Raw genomic sequence first — 22842 nt, forward strand, 5'->3', positions numbered from 1 at the left:
TGTTTTTCATAATGCAGTCTCAACACTTTTTCTGCTTCTGTGGTGGAAATCACACAATGGCCGATACTGATTGCTTTATTTTCTCAATGTGTACCCCCCTCTCGCGTTTGTTATTGTAGAACAGGAGGATATGCCGGACAGGGGGGCAATGCTGAGCCTGCAGAATCTGAACATTTTCTTTCTAATAATTTGAAATGCTGCAGGGTCGAGGGGGGCCATACAGGAGGGAAGGTGCAGGGGGTCTGGATGCTTGCCGGTGGGACTCATAGGAGGGGAGGGAGGGGGCAGGGGGAGCTGGCGCAAAGTGCCAGATCACCAGGTCTGCTTGGGGTATGTGAAAGGTGAGCAGGCTTCTGAAACTACTTGGGCGAAAGGGTCAGGTATGCAGTCTGGCCTGCACGTGCGCGGGAGCCGTGGCTGGTGTTCTGACTGACATGTGCATCCGAAACACTGCAGCTTCCACAACCCAGAACAGTAAAGCAATACCTTGCTGGCTGCACCCACCACTAAGCATGTGGTCTCACATACACACAAAAACACACAAGTTATATGCAAAGAAATTATTGTTTTAGTGGGTTAACATGGAGGCCACCTACACACCTGCCCAGAGGAATGTTTTATCAGTATTGCATGTGGGGGGTAATGCCAATGGCATTCACTCACATACCTTTGATGCCTGCAGGGGATGTGGCCAGTGGTGTGGAAACCTCTGCAGGGTTGAAAACAGTCAACTGAGAAAAAATCTCTCCTGGTGCAGCACATTTCTCTTCTGGTGGAAATCTGCATGCATGCGTCTTATCTGTAACATAAAATATATTAATATTACTCTGAGGAGAAATATAACCAACACATTCATGCTAAATGCCATCTGCAGCTCACTTTACTTGCCTTTATTTTGACAAGAGGCCACATTTCCAGACATACACATTTGCATTGTTATCAGAACAGGGTAAGGATGAAAGATTAACAGTCCTCAGTAATTTGTTATAAGGGATTGAACGAGTTGAGCGTTTGAGCGGCTCTCTCTTCAGACTGGATGTAGCGGTCCCTCATATCGGGGCTCTCCGTTTACATTATTCATACGGAGGAGGGTGTGACTTGTTGGCTCTTTTTTCCGCCTGTATAAAACGAGAAGTTCGCGTAAAAGAAAATACAGATGGAGAAGGCTAGCCGGCTCGCTGTGTCACAGAGAGTCCCCTTAAGCCTACGTGACAACTCACATACTGTCCCTTTGTGACCAGCTTAATCGGCAGAATGCCCGCTCTCTGCGTGCTTTGTCTCGCCGCCGCGCTGGCTGCGTTCACCCGGCTCGCCGGCACCGTGGGGCCGGTGGTCCGATGCGAGCCGTGCGACGCCGGGGCGCTCCTGCAGTGCAAGCCCTTGCCGAAGGACTGCGCGGAGCGTGTGAGGGAGCCCGGCTGCGGCTGCTGCATGACGTGCGCCCTGGCCGAGGGACTGGCTTGTGGAGTGTACACGGCGCGCTGTGGCTCCGGCTTAGCCTGCCAGCACCAGCCGAGGGAGATCCGACCCCTGCAAGCTCTGCTGGAGGGACGGGGAGTGTGCTCCAGGGCCGCGTCCAAAAAGCTCAACAGCATTCTTATACCGCCGCAAAAACCAGGTGAGAAGCGGTGTTTTGGTTTGCGCTTATCATGATTCATAATGTTGTTGCTGTTTTTAGTGCGTGTGTTATTTAGTGGCTCTGACAGGAGCCCTCCAATGAGATGTTGCTGTGAGCTGCCCGGGGAGTTCCCTGCTTATGGACAAAAAAAAAACAACGATGAAGTGCATTATAATGATAGTGGATGAGATGCTTAAACGGATTTACCAGAGATATAAGGCAAAAATAAACATGCACAAAATGTATTGTGTGGGTTGTTCAGCAGCCTGCCACAATGTAAAACATAATACCTAGCCGTGGGGTTTTAGAGGGGAGGCTTGACATTGCACAGTGATGTGCTCGCCTGGGTTAAACAAATCCCATAGGCTCCTGAAAGTTTGAGTGGATAACACCGGCAATGGCTTGGAGGTTTACGCAGCAATTAATCGCTGCTTTCCCACCAGGCGGCCACTTCTTTTTCCATGTGCGCACAGCTCTGGACCATCGTGCGTAAAATGTAAAATGAAATTTAAGGAATTAAAAGATTGTCGTTTTGGGCTTTACAAATTGTTTGTTTTAAGAGAAGCACAACACTGCTCCTTCTCTTTCTCCCTAACACACACTCCTCCAAGCACACATACACACAGCCTGGCTCCTTCAAACCAATAGTTAAGGAATGCCACATACATACTGTAAGTATACAGTATTTAACTGAGGCTGAGCGCAGACCATGTCCTTGTCTTCTGTAATGTCCTTATTTTTCTTCAAGTAAAGCTCGTGGATTTTTGTACACAGCATGAAAATATGTGCTGCTGCTTTCCTGGTCTAGGATGTGGGCCAAAACATCTTGGGTGTGTGGCAAAGGGGGGGATCATTTCCCTACAAACAATCAACATTCAAAATCATCAGTAGCAATGAGCCCAAACTGCATATGTCCTCCATGAGTGTCTATGCTTATAATAAGAGACCTCATAATATCTGCATGGTGTTTTGTGTGAATGGATGCACACTGCTCACACTGGTGAAACGGCACACATGCCACTTACATGTGAATACACACTGTTGTGTGTTTAGGCACTGCTGACGTCAGGCCTCCAGGAGCCTCTGTGTGTGTTTTCTTCTTCCTGGTTATTTGGTTTGGCCACAGTAATGTGTGGTGTGCAAGCACTCAGCAGTCACATTGTCACACACACACACACACACACACACACACACACTCACACACTCACACACACACACACACACACACACACACACACACTTATGCATCCAACAGCATGTGCATGCACATACACACTCGCAGTCTTACTTTTTCTATTCCTGTCACATAGTCTGTATGTTTCTCTTTTTATTTCCTCTCATCCTCTCTGTGTCATTTGTGTTTATCTCTGTTTAAAAAAAAATCCAATGTGGGAGCAAAGAGATCAGTCTGACATCACCTCTCACCTGTTAAGCAGAACACAATAGATAACAACAGTGAGGCAGGTATCAATGCATGCCTAATTCCAGTATCTCCACTACTGCAGATCTGAAAAATTGTGGGAAATGATCCAGAGCGCCCCTGTTGGACAGAGTACGTAAATGCAGCCTAGTGGTTTCCACCACCATCAGTCCCCAGCTCCAGAGCAGCCTCTCCTCCCAGACATTAACAAGCTCTCCTCACCGCAGTTTGTGCTGTTTACCCCTGTGCCATTATACAAACAAATTGCGTAATGTGTTTATCTAAAACGCCCCACACTTCCTAGAAAGGTTATATAAAAGTTTATATTGACAATAAAAATTAATGCTTTCAGGAATCTTAAAAAGGGCTCAATATTTTTGTCCTCGGTTATAGACATTTACGGACAGTCATGGACATTTTTTCAGTGATCAGGAAAAAAAAAGTGTGGAGGTTGTATCAGGTTAAAGAGCATCTGCTGGTTTTTGACGTTGTTGCTGACATCCATGTTGTTATTCTAAGTTCTGGAGGGCCTGGGAGACTGTGGAGCCCCACCACGTCACTAATTGATCAGGTGGTCACGGAGAAAGGGTGGGCTGCCAGCCTGCCTGCCCGCACGAGCTACACCCCTACATGCCCGTCCGCAGCCCTCACCGCAGCTCTCAAACACAAAATCTGCTTTGAGTTAACGGTTTAAAACTGTGTTTGGGTGTGTGTAAGCCGCTGCATGTGTGTTCCCATCGTCCCTCTGCCTCTTCGGGATATCTCTAAGATCAGTTAGCTCCCGCAACTGTGGCCTTGTGGTGGTGTGGCCAACCGGGTGGCACATGATGGGTAGTTTGGTCCTTTCCTATATTAGGGAGTGTTTGGAGCCCCCTCCTCTTTTCCTCTCGGTCAGAGGGTCCCCACTCTGTCTTTAACGATTTGACAGGAATCTTTGCCAGCACCACAGGCTATTAATATATCTGCTCCCTCATCTCCCACTTTACCTCTTAGTGCCCTAACCTCCTCCTCTTTTAGCCCCAATCCCCTATTCCCCCACCCAACATATATACACACATACACAACATTTTCTCCTTCACAGCATCCTTAAAAAGTCTTGTTTACACTCAGTTCCTCTCTGTGACTATCGCTTGGTCTGCATGCTGTGGAAATTTGTGGATATGAAATCGTCATGTTTCTGTTTATTACTTGGCTTCAGCTCTGTCTCCAAACAGCCCACAAGGCAATGAGCTAACTTTATTTTGTCTCTTTCAAACAGGCCTTACTTAGACAGTCAAGAATTCTCTGTTGGATTAAGAGAAGCAGGCACTACTGGCATTGCAGTGTCTTATCGGAGTAGTAAACTAAACTACACTCAACAAAAAAAAGGAAACAGCAAAATAAGACAATACAAGCAGAGGGCAGACTCTCTGCAGATAAATACACTGCCACACACTTCCAGTGGGTCATCAGTGATTATTGAGAAGGATAAGTCAATACTTTTTTGGCATAACCAACCCCCCCCCCCCCCTCGAAAAAAACACTGAAAACTGATGACTTACGTTTACCTCTTCAGAGAATGCTGGAAATCAGGTAGAAGAAGGCTATGCCAACGTGACCGCAGCGATGACAGTGTTGCCTGGCATGGCGACCGTGAGGGGTGGGCACAGCCGGGGCTCGATGGACACTAGGCCTCCTCTGCACAACAAGCTGATCCAGAAAGAACAGAACAGGAAGACTCAGAGCTACAAGGTGGAATCGGTGTCCGGAGGAGCCAACATGGACATGCACAACTTCTCCCTGGAAAACAAGAGGGAGACCGAGTATGTAAGTTACACACAGAAGCAATGATATTTCTGTTAAAAATGGCATTAGGCAAAAACAGTGAGTCAGCAGAGGTTCATAAAGACATTGACCCGAGCCCCTCTTCCCCACAACCAATAAATTAAAAAGAAAAAGCTTTAAGCTAACATTTATGTTACCTCTGGTGCAACAACATTACCTCAAATAGCAACATTTATGTTAATGTCAATATCTTCCATGGTCCTTTACAAGTAATAGGCGTCCTGATTTCTATTAAAACAAAATTATGTTATGTAGGCTGCCAATCACACTTTTTTGAAAATCGTGAACCAAACAAACAGAAGAGAAGAGAAGAGATTGTCTGGGCTGAAAACAGTTAACGTTAGATTGCTTGTTATTTTGCTTGCTAACGTTGGCTGAGCTAACTAAGTAGCCTAACTAACTTACCTTACAGTTATTCCTCAAGCTTCTTTGCATTTTTGTAATACTATTTATAAGTGATGACAATAAATACTACAGCACATTTCAGCTTGATATTTTTACCCTTTTGAAAACAGAAATTATGAACGTTATTACCCTAGAATAAGAAAAGCACTAAACAGCTAAAGCCGTTAGCATAGGGTAATGTCAGTTTTTCTGTTAGCTAGTTATCTCTCTTTCTTTACCTGCATTGTATTTTCTACATTTAACTTTAGAGAACGTACATTGTAAGTTAATAAAATTGGCCAAATGAAAACTAAAATGATAAAAATAACATACCCGGGGAGAAGAAGAGAGCCATGGAGAGGCTTAACATAGACAGGTTTTTAGCTAGCTTGTAAACACTAGCTCTCTAGCTCAGTCACCTTGTATTTTGTACGCCGTACCTATTTCAAATTCAAATTTGAAACTATTCAGGTTGGCCTTTTGATAAAAATATTGTATCACATGCTCAGTGGGAAAAGAAAAGAGCCTGTGTCTGTCTAGTTAGTTAGCTCACTAATGTTAGCTATCAGTAGGCTAATTACTAAATTTGGACAAAGCCAGCAAACCCGCTGACTAGTTAGCTTTCTAGTTTCAATTGCTAGCTAGTTTGCTCGTCGGCTAACTTGTAGAGTTTTCATCTTTGGACAAGTTCCTGTTTGTTACCTTAAGTTTTAGCAGCCAATTTCAGCTCTTCAGTGCAGTCTGTGTCTTTGCATTTGTGAGACTGTTGTTTGGATTCTAATGGACAGCAGACAGGACAGGTCATAGTAGGAAACGCACAGGTGTAATTAATTTCATTAAAGATGACTGGGTTCCATTAAGTGTCCCAGTAAACTTTTCCACTGAGCCAAAATGCACAAGACCAGGACCTCACTTAAATGGAATGCAGCCATAATTAATGTTGATAAATACGCCTGTGCTTTTCCTACTCTGACAAGTCAAAATGTCTGCTGTGAAAAGGCTCTTTTAACCAGTTTAAACTGCCTTTATGAACCTTTGCTACTGAAGCTGAACATGCTGCTAGTGTTATAATATTTCAAAAAACGATTTAAAGGTACCCATGGTGTTTTAGTTGAGGAGGCACCAGAGCAGTTGTCAGGCACCCAGTATAAACTATTGAAAGAAGCATATTTGGTACATTTTCTGTCTCTTAAAACATTTTCAAAGCTTTGTTAATGTCAGTTTGGCCGATATTTTTATTACTGCCTACTTTATGATCTCTTTTTTCTCTAATTACCACCAACCTCTGTTGATAGGCATCACCACCATATGCTTAAGAGAGACAGCAGTCTGCAACCTTTTCATTTGATGCCTGTGATAAATAGCTGTTAGAAAAGAAATTTCACTAAACAGGAGAGAGAGAGATGGACATGCAATAAAGGTCCATGGCTGGTGTTGCATTTTATGGTCAGCGCTAGGGATTTTAGTTTCGGTTTATTTTGCTTTCAATAGGCCGACGTGCATAAACCGTTAACTAACCCGTTAATTCTTAAGAAAAAAGAAAGAAAAAAGACATGGATTACAACACAGCCTTTGCTTTTAGTCTGTAGTTCCCTTTACCCAGTGATCTTAAATGCTGCATTTCCAAGCACTATCTGTTTTGAGGTGCTTAGATTTTAGTATTTTGTGATGATGATGTCTTGAATTAATTTTCATTTGGCTTTGCTGAAAGAAACATGTCTAATGCAGAAACATGTCTACTTCCCTCCACTGGTTCCTTGGCTGCTCTGCACTGCACACCACCCATGTTGGGTGGGAGCTACCATTGGCTAGCTAGCTGTGTATTCAGTGATTAGCAGGTAACGCTGTACCGATTGCTGAGGGAACATCATCCCCACCCTCTGGTCCACTTTCAGTGAACTGGGGGGATAAGAGGATGAGCACAATGTTTCCACAGCAACGCTTTTGGGTCGGGACGGTGCTATCAGTGGTAACCACCAAATCAGCTGTGCTAGCTAATATTAGCTCCCACGAGACCCGGATGGGGTGCAGTGCAGTACACTGAGAAGATGCAAAATTAAGATATGTGTAACTGGTCAAAAATATTCTCAGCAGTTAATGGTTAACCGTTGACACAGTCAGCGCCTTCATTATAAAGCCATCAGGACGAATCAGTCCGCACGTTTGTTTTTATTTCAATCCAGCACTCCACCCACTGACTAACACTTCTAGGAGAGGGGGAGAGCTCGTAAGGGAAATCACCTGCTGAGGCAATTTGCTGGAATTAAGCCCTACAGACTGCTGACTCTCTGTGGCACATGGATGCAGTTGGCAAGAATGCATATTGCTGTCAACCTGTGGTATGAGGTAGGCATGTGCAGACTCATGCACGTGCAGGAAAAAGGCAAGATACAAACAGTCGGTGGAATCTCTCAACAAAACATTGCTCTCCACACCACTTTGTGGTCAAAAACTACACAGGGTACCTTCAAGTTATCTTCTGTTATTTCAACATAATTTTGGTTGTGTACAACTTTTTCAAGAAAGGTGGTGTCTCAGTTTGGGACTTAATTTTTCTGATGTTCACCATGAACTCCTGTAACTGCATGAACACTCCTCATGTTCTTCATGTTTGTGATTGTGGAAGGATGCGTGTGTAATACTGGCGTCGCCGGGGTGTGTTTGCCGTGTTGCTAGGGGCCGTGTCGGAGGGAGATGGAGAGCATCCTGAGCAGTCTTAAAATCAGCAACGTGCTCAACCCAAGAGGCTTCCGCATACCCAACTGTGACAGAAAGGGCTTCTACAAGAAAAAACAGGTGAATGGCTCTCCCTGCTGTTTCATTTCTCTTTTTTCTCTCACACACTTAAACACCCACACACCTGTGGACATGCAGATAGCCCCACCGCATGCCTGAACACTTCCAAAGAATCCTCACCGACTCATCCCACCCACCCACACATGCACAATCCCCTTTTTTGCAGCTTGGGTTGCCTTGACAGCCACATCAACACTATATTATCAGAATGGCTAATAACTATGTATTACTCCGGTAAATGCACTGCAGCCGTCTGACTCATGCCTCACAGGAAATGAAGTCGGTCAGGTGTGTTTGTGGGTGTGTGGTGTGGGAGAGTGTGGGGGGTAGGGATGTAAGAATGTGGTCTGGGAGTGTGTGTGGCACGGTAGATGTGGCGGCAAGGGAGTATATGTATGGCGCTTGTTTGATGGCGGTAGTTTTGGTGAGGGTGTGTAGGTGTGGGGTGCTGTTGGTGAGGTAAAAAAAACAAACAGGCTGTCACTGGTTTAGTTTTTCTTGTCCGTGGTACAGCAGACTCGGGCCACCCATGGCCTGCTCATTTGTAAGACGGGGAAAACACGAGGAAGCTAAAATTCATTTGGAGTGGTTTGGTGGGTGATGTGCTGACCTTAGGAGAGGACGGGTGAGGCAGGGAATGGGGCAGATGGATGGGAGGGGTGATGGGGCATTGCTGAGACACACGACGTATCAAATAAATACCACCATCCCATTTCCTAAAGGTTGTGAGCCTTATCGGAGGGATTCCACGAAGCTAGAGCCCGTTCTGAGAAACGCATGAGTCACCAAACCCCCCCCCCCCCCCCAATGAGCACCATGAGTCAGAGACCAGCTCGAGCCATAACACACACACACACGCGCACACACACACACACACACACACACACACACACACACACACAGACAAATCATCCTCTCAGATTCTTACCTCAGTCTTTCCCCACAAAGTGCGATTTCATTGCTTCTTTTATTAAAATCAGACCATTACTTGTTCTTTTCCTGGTTTTCATCAAAAGATATCATCTAGAAAACTGTCAGTTCTGGTCTAAGTGTGTGTGTGTGTGTGTGTGTGTGTGTGTGTGTGTGTGTGTGTGTAGCAGTGTGCCAGCCCTTGTTGCCCTTTTCTCAGCGAGCTGGTGGGGTGCAGGGTGTTGTGTTAAATCCATCCGAAGGGATGTGCCTTCACGGTGTGTTGCAGAGATTTATGACCGGAAACACAGCGAAGAGGAGACCGTGTGAACCGTCTAGGGTGACAATACTGTGAAAAGGAGGGAGCAGGGGGGGGGGGGGGGGTGAATGGGTGAAGAACTGAGCAGGGGAAAAGGGGGCATAACTATACACATGATGCACAAGCTGACATAGTATCTTGAAGTGATACCCCAAAAATCTTTATGTGCCAAATACTCACAAACTGTTGAAAGGTTTCTAAAGGTGTTAGTTTCATCTTTCAGATGGATCTTTTCCCAGAAATAATACTAAGAATTAGACTGAGAACTAACCTGGCTTTTCAGCCAAGTGCTTCTAGGATCAAAGGATCAATAGTAAGTAAAATTAGACCTATACAAAAATCCCTTTTGTTCATTTTTGATAACTGATTAGATTTGATCTATTTATTAATTTATGGTTTATTTAATAGGGACAGATACAGCATACATAGACAAACTGAAAAGCCTATCCAATGTAAGTTAACCCTTTGAACCCAAGCAAATTGGCTTGATTTTTTTCAAAAACATGGAAAGATGCCAATAAGCAACTTAACAAGAAATGATACCAAAATAAGCAAGAAATTAGGAAAAAGTTGCAAGGAAATAACTTTGAATTTATTTTTTCAAGTGAAAAAGAAAAGACAAAACACAGGAAATTATCTGGATTAAAAATATAATAATTCTGTTTAAAAATCTGGAATTCTAATAATTATACATGAAGTCTTTCCCCAGCTTTTGTCCCTAGACATTTTTCCCTAGCTTTTTAAAAATAATCTTCTAAATTTACTATTTACTTGCAATCTGTGGAACATTTCTTAACAAGAAGCTAATTGTCTTTTTCACCATGTTTTTAAAAGAATATGCACCAATTTTCTCAGGTTTAAAAGATTGAAATACTTGTGAAAGGCATCTGAAAGCAGCACAAGAAAAGTGGTGTCGCTCCGTGTTTCAAAGGCTTAAGTATCATAGTGTTTATAGCAGATACCTAGTTTGCAACATCTGTCCCAAGAAGGGATATTTAGGCCCTGACACACCAGGCCAATAGTCAGTTGACGGTGCTAATCCTCTGTTTTTCTGCAGATTCAGCATGTTGAATCAGCGTGGAGTTAAGTGGGTGGGTGAATTAAGTCACTGACTGGCAGTTCGGCAAAGCGCACAAGAAGAAAAACGGAAGTGAGAAAAGTAAACAAATGGCTAAAGTCAAGAGGGAGTGAGGTCAAAACAAACTTATCACAATATCATGAAAGATTATTATTCTTTAGCCATTGAGCTCTTCAGAAGAAAGACTTCCTGGTGACTTGCGCTTCGACAGTCTTCTGGTTTCCCCTTTTTGAAAGAAGATCATAGACTGCCACTGTCTACTGGTATAGAGGGGTATTTCCTCTCACACAGAAGCAGAACGTATGTGTCGGTTTAGTGTGTTCACGTGGAACCCTCTAGGCAAGAAACAGGCAACATGAGTCCATGCCACAGGCGGTTTTCATTGCCGCTAGTTTTTCTAATGTTGGTTGTCTGTGTGTTGTATGTGTCTGGGTTCCTTTTTTACAGTTCGGTAAAAAAGGTGAATTGAATACACTAAGATATTATAATGCACACATTTAATCAGTAAATTTAAAAATAAGACCAAAATTTGGTAGCTCTCTTAAAAGTGGTGTTGTTTGCATCAGATTTCAAGTAAACAAGTAGTGAGTTCCAGGACTATTTTCCTTTCCCAGATAAAGCTGTGTAATCGAAAGATGTTTTGCTGAGTGGAGACCTACAACTGCTACTTGAAGTTGCTCAATAATAATATAATAGTAGATAACAGGGAACTGTTTTCACACACAAAGAAACAATGTCATAAAGTCAATGTGTGAGACGTGCCGGAGTGGAAAATCTTTTGCTCGATTTTTAGGCTAGAATCAGGAATTCAGCCACTATTGTTTTAATCACATCCATATTCCACATGGTGGTATTAGCAACAGCCACTTCTTGCTTTTACTTCAAACGAATACAGTGCAGATGTTGAAGCAGTTTAGAGGCTTGTGTTTGATTAATGAGACCAGTGCAGATACGTTCTGCAGACTCTGCACTGATAGTTGCAGGGCCACCAGAACAAAGACTGGAAAAAAGACTGTAAACAGGTTTGTCTGGTAAAAAACAGAAAATGTCCTAGAAAAGGTATTCTATTTCTTAGAAAGCTTCCTGGGTTCCTGGAAAAGTCTGTCACTGAAAAGGGAAACCGTGGTCAGGTAGCTATAGAACAGAAACTATGGTCAGGTTAGATTCATGTCATTCACAATGGAGTCCCTTGATGATAGGTTTTCACAGCCGAAGAAAGGGATCTTTATTACCATAGGAACTTCCGAAACCACTTAAGCAGCACTGTCCCCTCCACATACTATGTTCAATATGTTGCAAACATATTGTGATCCACCAAAGTATGGCTGTACACACTGCTGTTATTTGAAGATCAAAAACATTTGCACTTGTGTACGGGCTGTAACCGTCTCAGAATTACGTCTGTCGAATCAGATTTGTTAGTTTTAAAACAAATATTAATGATTAGCTTTTTTATTCCATACAAATTTTAAAGTTTTGTATGGGCCTAGCAGGATGTGCAGTGTGACAGCAGCATTCACTTAATAGAGTAAACAAGCCAACTACACTAAAGACAGGTCAGAAATATGCAACAACTGCTTGCGCTCACTCCGCAGCAAAATCTGGGGACCAAAGCATCACCAAAGGTAAACTTGGGGCAATCTCAGTTAAATGAGTTTCCAACCAATGATTAGAATCTCCGACTTTCAAGGCGCAGCCTTACACCTGTGACTATGATGGCTGAATGGGTCATCAAGCCGCTAACTTTGCATGCTTTTATTCAGTCATGTTTTGGGAAAAAGATGACTATTTGAACATACTGAGCAAACATGGATTTTGGAGAAGTGGATGAAGGCTGGGTTAATATAATCTTTTGTTTGACAGTCTGAAGTGATAAGGGTTTTGTTGCTATTCAGAGTGCCCACACTCAAAGACTGCCTCATCTCTGCAAACCTCATCAATTGCTTTGTGAAATGGATTTGATTTGGAAAGTTATAGGAATTGTCAGCTGCTTTTTTACCCAGAACCATAGACTGTAGAAAAAGAGTAGAGTTAGCCACTGTGACGTCACCCATTGGTTTGTGGACTACAGTTTTGAAGCCTCGAGTTTGGCATTTTGGCTGTTGTCATCTTGGTTATTCTGGAGCCAGACCTGACCATAATTGGATAAGAGGGTGGAGCTGTGGAGGAGTGAGGGGAGCCAGAGGACACCGCCATGGTATCAACTTGTCAATCACAAGGTAGCCATGCCCAGACATACCCTGCTTTATCATCTATTTTACTCTAAATGGGACCATAATTTACAAAATGAGCATCCTGCTTTATTGAAGAAGACTTGAAATTAGTGACTGAGACCAAAAACTCATCAGGAAAATGTCTACTGAAGTAAAAAAAAATATCGAGTAAGAGGTTGGGTCATTTTCTCTTTGACTTGCACAATGCGACTTCTTTTGCAACCAGTGGAGTTGCCCCATGTTGGCCATTAAGAAAGAATTCACGTGTTAGGCATTTCTGCATTGGAAAGGGCTAAAATCAAGAAGGCATGAAATAGCAAAAAATTATATATAAGGTAAGATTGTTTTGCTTTAGCTATTAAACTCTTCAGCAGAAATGTTTTGTGAAGGTTTGTGTTATTGTTTACTGGTGCATGGTAAATGTGCTTTGTTCTTTCAACTTTGGAAGGTGTTGATCATGTGCTAACTAGCAAACTAGCGTCAAGACGGTCCTCAGGTTTCCGTCTTTGAATGATGATTACAGATGGCTGCCGTATGTGGCATGGAGGGGTACTTCCTCTCACACAGAAGCAGAACATACATGCCGGTTGGCCATTGGTTTGGTGTGTTCATGTGTAAATTTTTGAGTGAGACATAGGCGACATGAGGCCATGCCACAGGCGGCTTTCATTGCCACTAGTTCTCTGATGTCAGTTTGGTGTGTCTGGGCCTTTAGTGACTCGAGATTACAACAGTTAAGTAAAAAAAGTTTTTTGCTGAATTCACTAGGATTTAGTAGCTGTCTTAGAATTGGTGACAATTGCATCAAATTTCAAGTGAACAAGTAGTTCCAGGACTTTCTGATGAAAAAATGTTTTGCAGAAGTAGAGAATCTTTTGCTCATCAGAAATTCAGCTACTATTGTTTTAATCACATCTGTATTCCACATGTTGATATTAGCACCAGCCACTTCTTGCTTTTATACTTTGAATGAATACAGTATGGATATTTAGGCAGTTTCATGGCTCTTTTTTTAATTAAAGAGACCAGTATGTGATATTAAGTTCTGCAGAATCTGCACTGACAGTTGCAATGCCACCAGAGAGTACTAAGGATTGTGGAGGGGAAGGACAAAGACTGAAAAGACTGTCTGGTCAAAAAAGCAAAAACTTCCTTGAAAGGACATTCTAGTTCCTAAAAAGCTTTCTGGGTTCCTGGAAAAGTCTGTTATTGAACAGAGTTACTATAGAACAGAAACTGCGGTCAGGTTAGATTCATGTCATTTATGATGGATTCCAGGTTTTCACATCAGAAGAAAAGGATTATAATTACTATACGAACTTCCGAAACCACTTGTGCAGCACTGTCCTCTACACATACTATGTTCAGTATGACGTAAACATATTGTGTTTCACCAAAGTATGGCTGTGCACACTGCTGTCATTTGAAGATCCAGAACATCTGGCACTTGTGTAGGCCTGTGGCCGATTGGAATTGTGTCAGCTGAATCAGATTCGGCTGTTTAATTAAAATATTTTATGACTCGCGTTTTAACAAGGCTCAGCAGGATGTTCAGTTTAACAGTGGCGACGGGTCAGAAATATGCAACATTTTTTGATGACACTCTATATCAAAAAAAAGCCAGAGACTGTGTTTTATTGCTGTGAGTTGTAAATTCACCATTTCTAAGAGGAGGGGAGAAAATAATGTTATCTCAGAGCGTTTCAGTGCTGTATCATGTCCGCAGCTGTCTGTACCAAAGACTAGTGAGAAAATCAGGAGTGCTTACTCCAAAGCAAAATCTGGGGACCAAGGACATCAGCAGGAGTACACTGAAGTACACAGAAAAAAAAATGACTGCTTGACTTCAAGCATTCTCAGTTGAGTAACGGGTACCCGACAGATGATTTTAATCTTGTAACTATGATAGCTAAATGGACTGTAAAGTCGCTAACTGTGCACACTTTTATTTGGCCATGTTTTGGGGAAAAGATGACTATTTGAACATACTGAGCAACAGATGGATTGTAGAGAAGTGAATGACAGCTCGGTTCATGTGATGTCTTGTCCGACCCATCGGAGGTGATAAGGGTTTTGTACCTGCACAGAACGGGCATACTCAAAGACTGCCTCATCTCCACAAATCTGATCAATTGCAATGTGAAGCGGATGTGATTTTCAGTTTTGGAAAGTTGTAGAAAATGTCAGACATCTGGCAGTAAATATGCTTTGTTTCTTTAACACTGGATGGTGTTGTTCATGTGCTAACTGGCTAACTAGGTTCATTGCAGTCTTCCAGTTTCCCTTCTTGAATGGCGATTACAGAGGACCTCTGTCTGCTGGCTGGGAGGGTTATTTCCTCTCACACAAAAGCAGAACACACTTGATTAGCCATCAGTTTAGTGTGTTCATATGAAACCTTTTGGGTGAGACACATTCGACATGAGGCCATGCCACAACGGTTGTTGCTGAATTAATGAGGATTTGGTAGCTGCCCTAAATGTGGTAACATTAGCATCAGATTTCAAGTGAACAAGTAGTTATGCAATAGTAAATAATAGTAGATAACAGGTAACAGCACTCGCACACAAAGAAACAATGACGTAGATTGTGGAGAATCTCTTGCTCATTTTTAGGCCACGGTCAGGGATTCAGGTTCTGTTGTTTTAATCACATTTATACTTCACATGGTGATATTAGTACCAGCCACTTCTTGCTTTTACTTTTAATGAAAACAGTACAGATGTTAAAGCAGTTTTGAGACTTGTGTTTGATCAGTGTAACCAGGATATTAAATTCTGCAGACTCTGCACCGATAGTTGCAAGGCCACCGGTAAGTACTATCTCCAGAGACGGGACTTTTGGCAGGAAGTGACAAAAACTGGAAACAGGTTTGTCAGATCAAATGGTAGAAAATGTCCTAGAAAGAGCATCCGATATCCCAGAACGCTTTCTGGGTTCCTGGAAAAGACTGTTGTCAAAAAGGGAAACTTCAGAAGAGAAACTGCTGTCAGGTTAGATTCATGTAGGTTACAATGGATTTCAGTGATGATAGGTTTTCGCAGCCGAAGAAAGGGATCGTAATTACTACAGGAATGTCTGAAACCACTCATGAAGCGCTGTCTTCTCTATATACTATGTTCAGTATATTGCAAACATATTGTGGTCTGCAAAAATATGGCTGGACACGCTGCTGTCATGTGAAGATCAAGCACATCTGGCACTTGAGTAGGGCTGTAACCGATTCAGAATTTTGTCTGTTGAATCAGATTTGACTGTTTAACACGAATATTTGATTTGTTTTCATCTATTCCATACAAGTTTTAAAGTTTGTACAGGCTAAGCGGGATGTTTAGTGTGACAGCAGCATTCACTTAATGTAGTAAAAAAGCCAACTGCGCAAAGGACGGAACATCAGAAATATGCAACATTTTTTACAGACACTAGATATCAAACAAAAGCCAGAGGCTGTGTCGCATTAAGTTGCTGTGTCGCATTAGGCTTTTTGAGTTGTCAGACACTTTTCTACTCAGAACCATAGACTGTATAAAATAAGTTGATGCAGCCACTGTGACATCACCCATTGGTTTGTGGACTACTGTTTTAAGGCCTCAAATTTGATATTTGGCTGGCTGAACAAGAAGGTCGAGCTATGGAGGAGTGAGTGGAGCCAGAGAACTTGGTAACAAGTTGCCAATCACAAACGAGCAATGCACAGACATACCCTGCTTTGACGGCATTTCTACTCTAAATGGGATCATCATTTACAAAATGAACATCATGCTTTATTGAAGAAGACTTGAAAATGTTTACTTAAGTATTAAATCAAGTAAGAAGGTGGGTCATTTTCTCATCGATTGGACTAATTTTTGTTACCAGTGCAGTTTCCCCCTGCTGTCCATTACTAAAGAATGCAAGTTTAAAGGCACTTCTGTATTGGCTTCATTTTCCAGATCCGTTGATAAGTTCAGAATACTTGTCACTTTTGGAATCCTATTTACTCTACATGAAGGACACGAGTACCAACTTTAAACAGCCACTTTTTAAAGACTTCAGTCTAGAAAGATTGATTAGGGCTAGAATGTTGTTTGATAGGTTAACTGTCACAAAGAAAAAGTCAGAAGCATGTATTTGTATGTATGTGTGTTTGTTTCAGTGTATATGTTGCTGGTAATATGAGAGCCCCAGCACTGTAGGAGAGGGTTGAGCCGTGTTCGCCCTACCTCGGCTACAGAGAAACCTATTTTTAGCAGCAGTAATATGAATTGGCCCAGTATCCCAGTTCAGGCCATGCATACCCAACACTGACCCACTCATTACACCCCATCAAAGTCTCACACTCACTCTCACTTTCCCTCTCTCTCTCACTGTCACTCTCAGGCTCTCTCTCTGATTCATCATTTCACCCACCCATCATTACCCCCATTGTGCCCTGTCTACAGTCATCCACCCATCTTTTGTTCTGCCTGCCCGCTCCATCATTCTGTCCATCCTGCCCTTCCGCCCACCTGGCTTTTCCTTCCTTGTTTGGCCAGGAATCACCCCGCAGAGGGTTGTGAATGGGATGACAGTGTCTGCGTCTCTCTATGTACTCTTTCAGAGTTTAGTGTGTGTGTTGAGAGGAAGAGGAGGAGGAGGAGGAGGAGAAAGAGGCAGTGGGTTAAGGATGTGAGCCAGGTGCCTGTGTACCCTTATCCCTCCTCCCTCGCTGGGTCCTGACAGTGCCAGGCCCATAAGGACTGACTTATTGAGCGTGACTCAGAAGGATCTGTGGAAACGTACACACCAACCACAATGGCTTTATAATAACTGGTCAACCTTCGGGGACCCAGACAGCTATTTTAACTCTGTCTCTCTCCATCGTTCTGCTTCTTCTCTGGATTTCTAATCCACATCGCCTTCTTTCTCACTTGGGGATTTTTTTTTTTGCTATTGCTGTTGCATAATAGATAGAGCAATAGTTTTCAATAATTGTGCCAATGTGGTGCCAAAGTTTTGGCACTGATAACAAAACCATTCATTGTCAATACCTTATTGAGAACATGTTTTCTGTAAAAACCCTTATTTTATTTGACCGGATTACAATGCATCGTGGTATAGTGTCTAAACACTGGGGCTGTGCAATTAATCGAATTTCAATTTCAATTATGATTTTGCCTTCGAGATAAAAACGATTTTGCATGGCATGATAAGTCTAACAATGTTGCTCCCATTTTGTCCTTTATTTTTTAAATCAAGTGCACCCTTTCTTGTGGATGTTCTCGGCCCGTCCCCCAAAAGTCCAAACAGAAATTTCAGCATGGGTTGAAAACAGGGAGCCACAGTGAACGTGAAAAAACTGCAGTAATGTGCAAGATGTGTGTGCCTGCACCACAAAGCTTTTACTGTTTTTCAGTTCACTTGTATTTAAAGTTAAAGGACATTAAAATTATGAATGTTAATGTGTTAATGTTCAAGAATATGCATAATGTTCTGAAGGCCAATGAGTAATCATGTTAAAATAATTGTGAAATAATCGTGATTTAAATATCAATCAAAATAATCATCATTATTATTTTTGTCATAATTGAGTAGCCTTGCTCAACACAAGCAACTGTGCAAGGTCTTAAAAATTTTAAAAAATCAGTAAGTAATGGCCAAGCATTCAGTTTCAACTTTGAATATTGATCAATGCATGACTTTACAGAAATATTTCAATGTATATCCAAAAAATATTGAGGTTTGATTGATGAATTTAAGGCTTCAGCTAACTACCACTTTCACTATTGATTAATTTGTAGCTGTTTATTTCTTCTATCGCTAGACGACGGATTATACATGTCTTTGTCTCTCATGTCTCTTTACATGTGCGTGCCTACAAGGGTTGTCATAATCATGGCAACTGTTTGAACATGTAAGTGTCAGAGGTTGCCTTAATCGAATATTTTCCATTGTTGACTGATTTTATTTTTTTAATTTATTTTTTAATTACAGAAAAATCTGAAGGCAATCTGTAATTTGGATATATTAGAACACTTTGGGCCTGGTACCTTATAGTAACTTACACCCCTGGTGTGTCGCATGCGCAAATTAATGAACTAATGTTTAGTTTTTTCTTTTATCACACATATATGATCTCTATATGATATTATCTAGCTTGCTTTAGCCAAAGAGGTTACCTCAGGTTGCCCCTTTGCTTTAGCCATTGCATTGGTAGGTCGTATTGTACATACCATTGCAAAATATTAAGGCAGCTGAGTGTCTCTCTAAACAACTTAAAAAACAACAACTGCTAAAGTCCGACATGGTTCCACATCCTAACAAACTCACACTGATACCAAAAGGGCGTGACTCTGTGGACAACCTTTACTGCTTGCTGTGTGTCGCTAAGAGTTAGCCCCAACTCTGTGTGCGTGAGGATAACCTCTCACAAACCATCCCTTGCATGGAGCTCACACTCCAGCAGCAGTGTGATGATATACCACTGTTGATTACTAACTTCAACAGCCATAACGGATTGTGATGAAATGCTACGATCCTGTCCACCAAAATAATGTACAGCAAGAAAATTTAACACAATCTCAAGTCTGTACAGACACCCAGTGTAGTAAAAAGACTGTGTATTTGAGCCCTATCATCTCAAATAAAAAAATAAAATAAAAATAAAATAAAATAAAAATTAAAAAATTAAAAAATAATTCCCTTCACAAGTTAGCGGATCCCAAATTCAAATCTTCAGATTGTTTCTGTTTTTTGTCATCAGTTGATTTATTGTAAAATAATATGAAATTGAGCGAAGCAACTTACATTAGTTAAGTTTTAAGATGTAAATATTTGGAAGTTGTTAGTTTTAGTTAATAAATTACTTAGGTGGTAATCATACTTGCCATTGATACATTTTCTGTTCATAGATAACTGACTATGTCATGCAATCTGTCTCTAAAAAGTCTTTCAGCATATTCACTGCTTATATTGATTCTTTAGGCTCCTATTTTAAGGTTTGTGTGGTTCTATTCTTCTAAAACAAACACAAATTATTCTGGAGCTGAACTCATTGGGAGTCTCATTAAACATTTTTTTTTTTTTTTTTAGAAAAAGTAATATCCTGCAGCTACTCCCAGTGCACTTACAAACACACACGCAGATGCACCCTCTCTAGACAAATACATATATGTGTGCCCCTATACACACAAACACATAACATTTTATGAGCTTGTGTTTATCCTGTGGTCGGACCAGGCTCTTTTTAATGTCCGTGAAGCCCAGTGGCGCTGCTATTAGCTATAAAGACCGACATCACAAGAGCACGCATTCATACACACAACACACATGCATACACACCCCATAAAGGTAGCATTATGAATGTGCGGGATGGATGAAATGGGCTTTTTTAGTGACGACCATGTGGATCACGCAGGGCCGGTGTTAGGGCTGTAAGGCTGAGAATATGGGGCATGAGGTCTGAGCTGACCCCAGAGCTGAGGTTCAGGATCTGCGCTTCAGGGTGATAGGATTAGTGAGCACCTTGTAGTGCTTCTCCAAGAAAATGTCTGTTTTTAGTATCAGCTGCTCACTTCACTGTGCTCGAAAGGTTCAGAAAGGTTTGCAGCAACCTAGTATTATTGTAGAAAAAGAAAGAAACTAAATATCCATAGAAACTTTAAAAACTACTTATGATACTGCAGCATAATTCACTTCTCTGTCTGTTTGTGTTTCCTTAAGAATAACTTGGTTGGAACTTGTAGTAAGCAAATTCAAAAGAAGTATCTTTAGATACCCACGCAGTATAAATCTCAGAAACTTCAAGAGATCCTTATTAGAGCTAGTATCATATAAAAAATTACAATACCAGTACCAATACCAGTATCCTTAAAGTGATACCAATACCCATAGTATAGATATTTCATACAGATACATACGTTCGGCACCTGTGGTGTGAATTGAGTGGCGTGTAGTACAGCCACACAAACGTCTTGGTGGCATCCATGCTGAACTGGCAGCTCTGTCAAACACACCATGCTTGACTTCACTACACCACAGAGTGATGTGTGAGCTCTATGGTGGAGACAGTTATGAGGGTCCAGCAGGCCTCACACACACAGGCAGTGACTGGACTAACTGTTAGCATCACACCTCAGTGTTTTAAACTCTTCGATAGGTCGGGCACTGCTTCCAAACATTTAAGTTCTCACCAAAACAGGCCTGACACAGTTTGCTGCTCACTCAGTTAGCTCTTTCATTTGTAACTATGTTTTCACAAATACCAAACATAAGCAGCTAATCATGCTAGCAAAAAGTGAAAGCTGTGTATCCATCCATATTCTGACGCCACACGCTGGATATTTAGTGATGTTTTGGTGCAACTATGAATATTTGGAACACAGTGATTAGACAAAGGACAAATGGAATAGGCAGCACTGATGTTTTGAAAAAGTTTCTACTAATGTTTTTTTTAATTCTTTGTTTTTTACTATGAAGTTGTGTCACTGTTGAAATCTATTGTAGCCGTCATGAATCAAAGAAAACCACAAACTTATCAGAGCCACCTTTAGGTGGTTAACACAGATGGACTGTTGTTGTTTTCTTCCTTTAAACTGCCAAGATTATTGAATATTTTAAATAGAAACCAGTGCACTGCATTAATATTATACACTGCAAAACTATCTGTCATAGGTAGTTGTAAAGTGACATTTAGTCCTCGGCGACAGTTTGGCTGTCTGTGGCATTCTCCTACAGTATGTGTGTGTGTGTGTGTGTGTGTGTGTGTGTGTGTGTGTGTGTGTAGATTGAAGCAGTAAAGAAAGGATTGCTTGAGATGACTGCTAATAGTTCACAGATGAAAGAGAGACTGAGCGGAAATTCAAAGGTAGCCAAGCAACAGGGGAATGCACACATGCACATTTTGCTCTTCCTCTCCCTTCCGCCTCTCCTTTGGCTTTTCAACTCTCCCATACACACACACACACACACACACACACACACACACACACACACACACACACACCACACACACACACACACACACACACACACACACACACACACACACACACACGCCACATACTGGACTCCATCATCATTAACCAGAGCACAGGAACACAATGTTAAGCTCCTCTCCGCAGTCTCGTCCACTGGGTCAGGGCGAAAATAGAAGCTGGCCGCAGACTCAGACGATGGCACCGTGAGGGGGAATGAAGGGAGGATAGGAGAGCGAGACAGAAAACAGAGTAAGACAGAAGAGGAGGAAGAGAGATTGGTAGGAGAAAAAGAATCTCTCGATGATGTTAGTGTGTGAGAATGGGGCGTGTCGGGCTGCGTACTTGCCCCAAGACTGCCGCGGTAGTTGTTGGCGAGGTATTTTAATGGGCCTCTGTCTCTATAAAGCTGCCTTTGATCATGCACTCAGGCTGCACGTGGATGTTGAGTACGCCGGAAACAGACACCTGGTCACACTCCAAAGCCTGTCTGTCTGTCTGCCTCTGGGTCGCTGCACAGCTGCCTACAATGCAGTGCGTAAGTATTAAGAGAGTTTTGTCTTGGCTCAGTATTCCTCAGTGTTGGAATTTAAATTAAAAACAACAAAAAAAAGACTTTGCCATTTCAGATTTAATTTGAAGGTGTTTACATCCACATCATGATATCATGATAAACTGAGTAGAAATTATAGTCCTTCAAAATAAAAGGCACAACAAATCCTACGCTGTTCATCTTGTATGTACAGTTCTTATTCCTTAACTGTAACCGTTTTATAGTACTATATACGCCTGTTCCAGTTGTATTGGTATTATGTTGTATACCACCTTCAAATGGTTAAGGTGTAGTCCAGTCAACCAAAACTACAGTAGTTGGTTAAGATCTTAGAAATTGTTGTCATGGTCAAATGTGACTATGTTTTGGGAAATGTCTCCCAAGGAACCATTACAGCATGTAACTTCCTGTGAAACGACAAATCATGAAGCCTTTTTACATAAAGCTCACACTACAGGGCCGCTTCGAAGTCCCTTCTTTGCACCACTTTTGCATGTTTGCACAGAACCAAAATCTGGAGCTGGACTTTAGACAGCATGTCAGCATTGCAGAAGCAAAACAGATATGATGGGTGTTACATTTAACACAACACAATGACATAACATGGCAATAACAATCTTTTACCATTCCTGGTATATAATAGCTGAACTTGTCCTCTGCTCAGAGACTAAGGAGCTCCAGAATCCACTGGAGGCCAGTGGCCACTGTTCCTCTTGTTTGAGTTAGCTGGTAACTGCTGCTAGCTGCTTTTAATCTCCACTGCGCCCATGGTCTCATCCTGCCAGCTGTCCCTGT

At 42.0% G+C, this 22842-nt stretch overlaps 1 protein-coding gene across 1 annotated transcript in view; it reads left to right on the forward strand.

Moving 5' to 3' along the window:
• Positions 1 to 1176: 1176 nt before the first annotated feature.
• Positions 1177 to 22842, forward strand: part of igfbp3 (insulin-like growth factor binding protein 3) — a 29153-nt gene continuing 7487 nt past the window's right edge. The window contains exons 1-3 of the mRNA XM_042483852.1: positions 1177 to 1618; positions 4594 to 4844; positions 7923 to 8042. Coding sequence (XP_042339786.1) covers positions 1255 to 1618; positions 4594 to 4844; positions 7923 to 8042 — 735 coding nt within the window. The 5' untranslated portion in view covers positions 1177 to 1254. The remainder of the gene's footprint in view (positions 1619 to 4593; positions 4845 to 7922; positions 8043 to 22842) is intronic.

The sequence above is a fragment of the Plectropomus leopardus genome, chromosome 3, assembly GCF_008729295.1.
Source record: "Plectropomus leopardus isolate mb chromosome 3, YSFRI_Pleo_2.0, whole genome shotgun sequence".
Lineage (NCBI taxonomy): Eukaryota > Metazoa > Chordata > Actinopteri > Perciformes > Serranidae > Plectropomus > Plectropomus leopardus.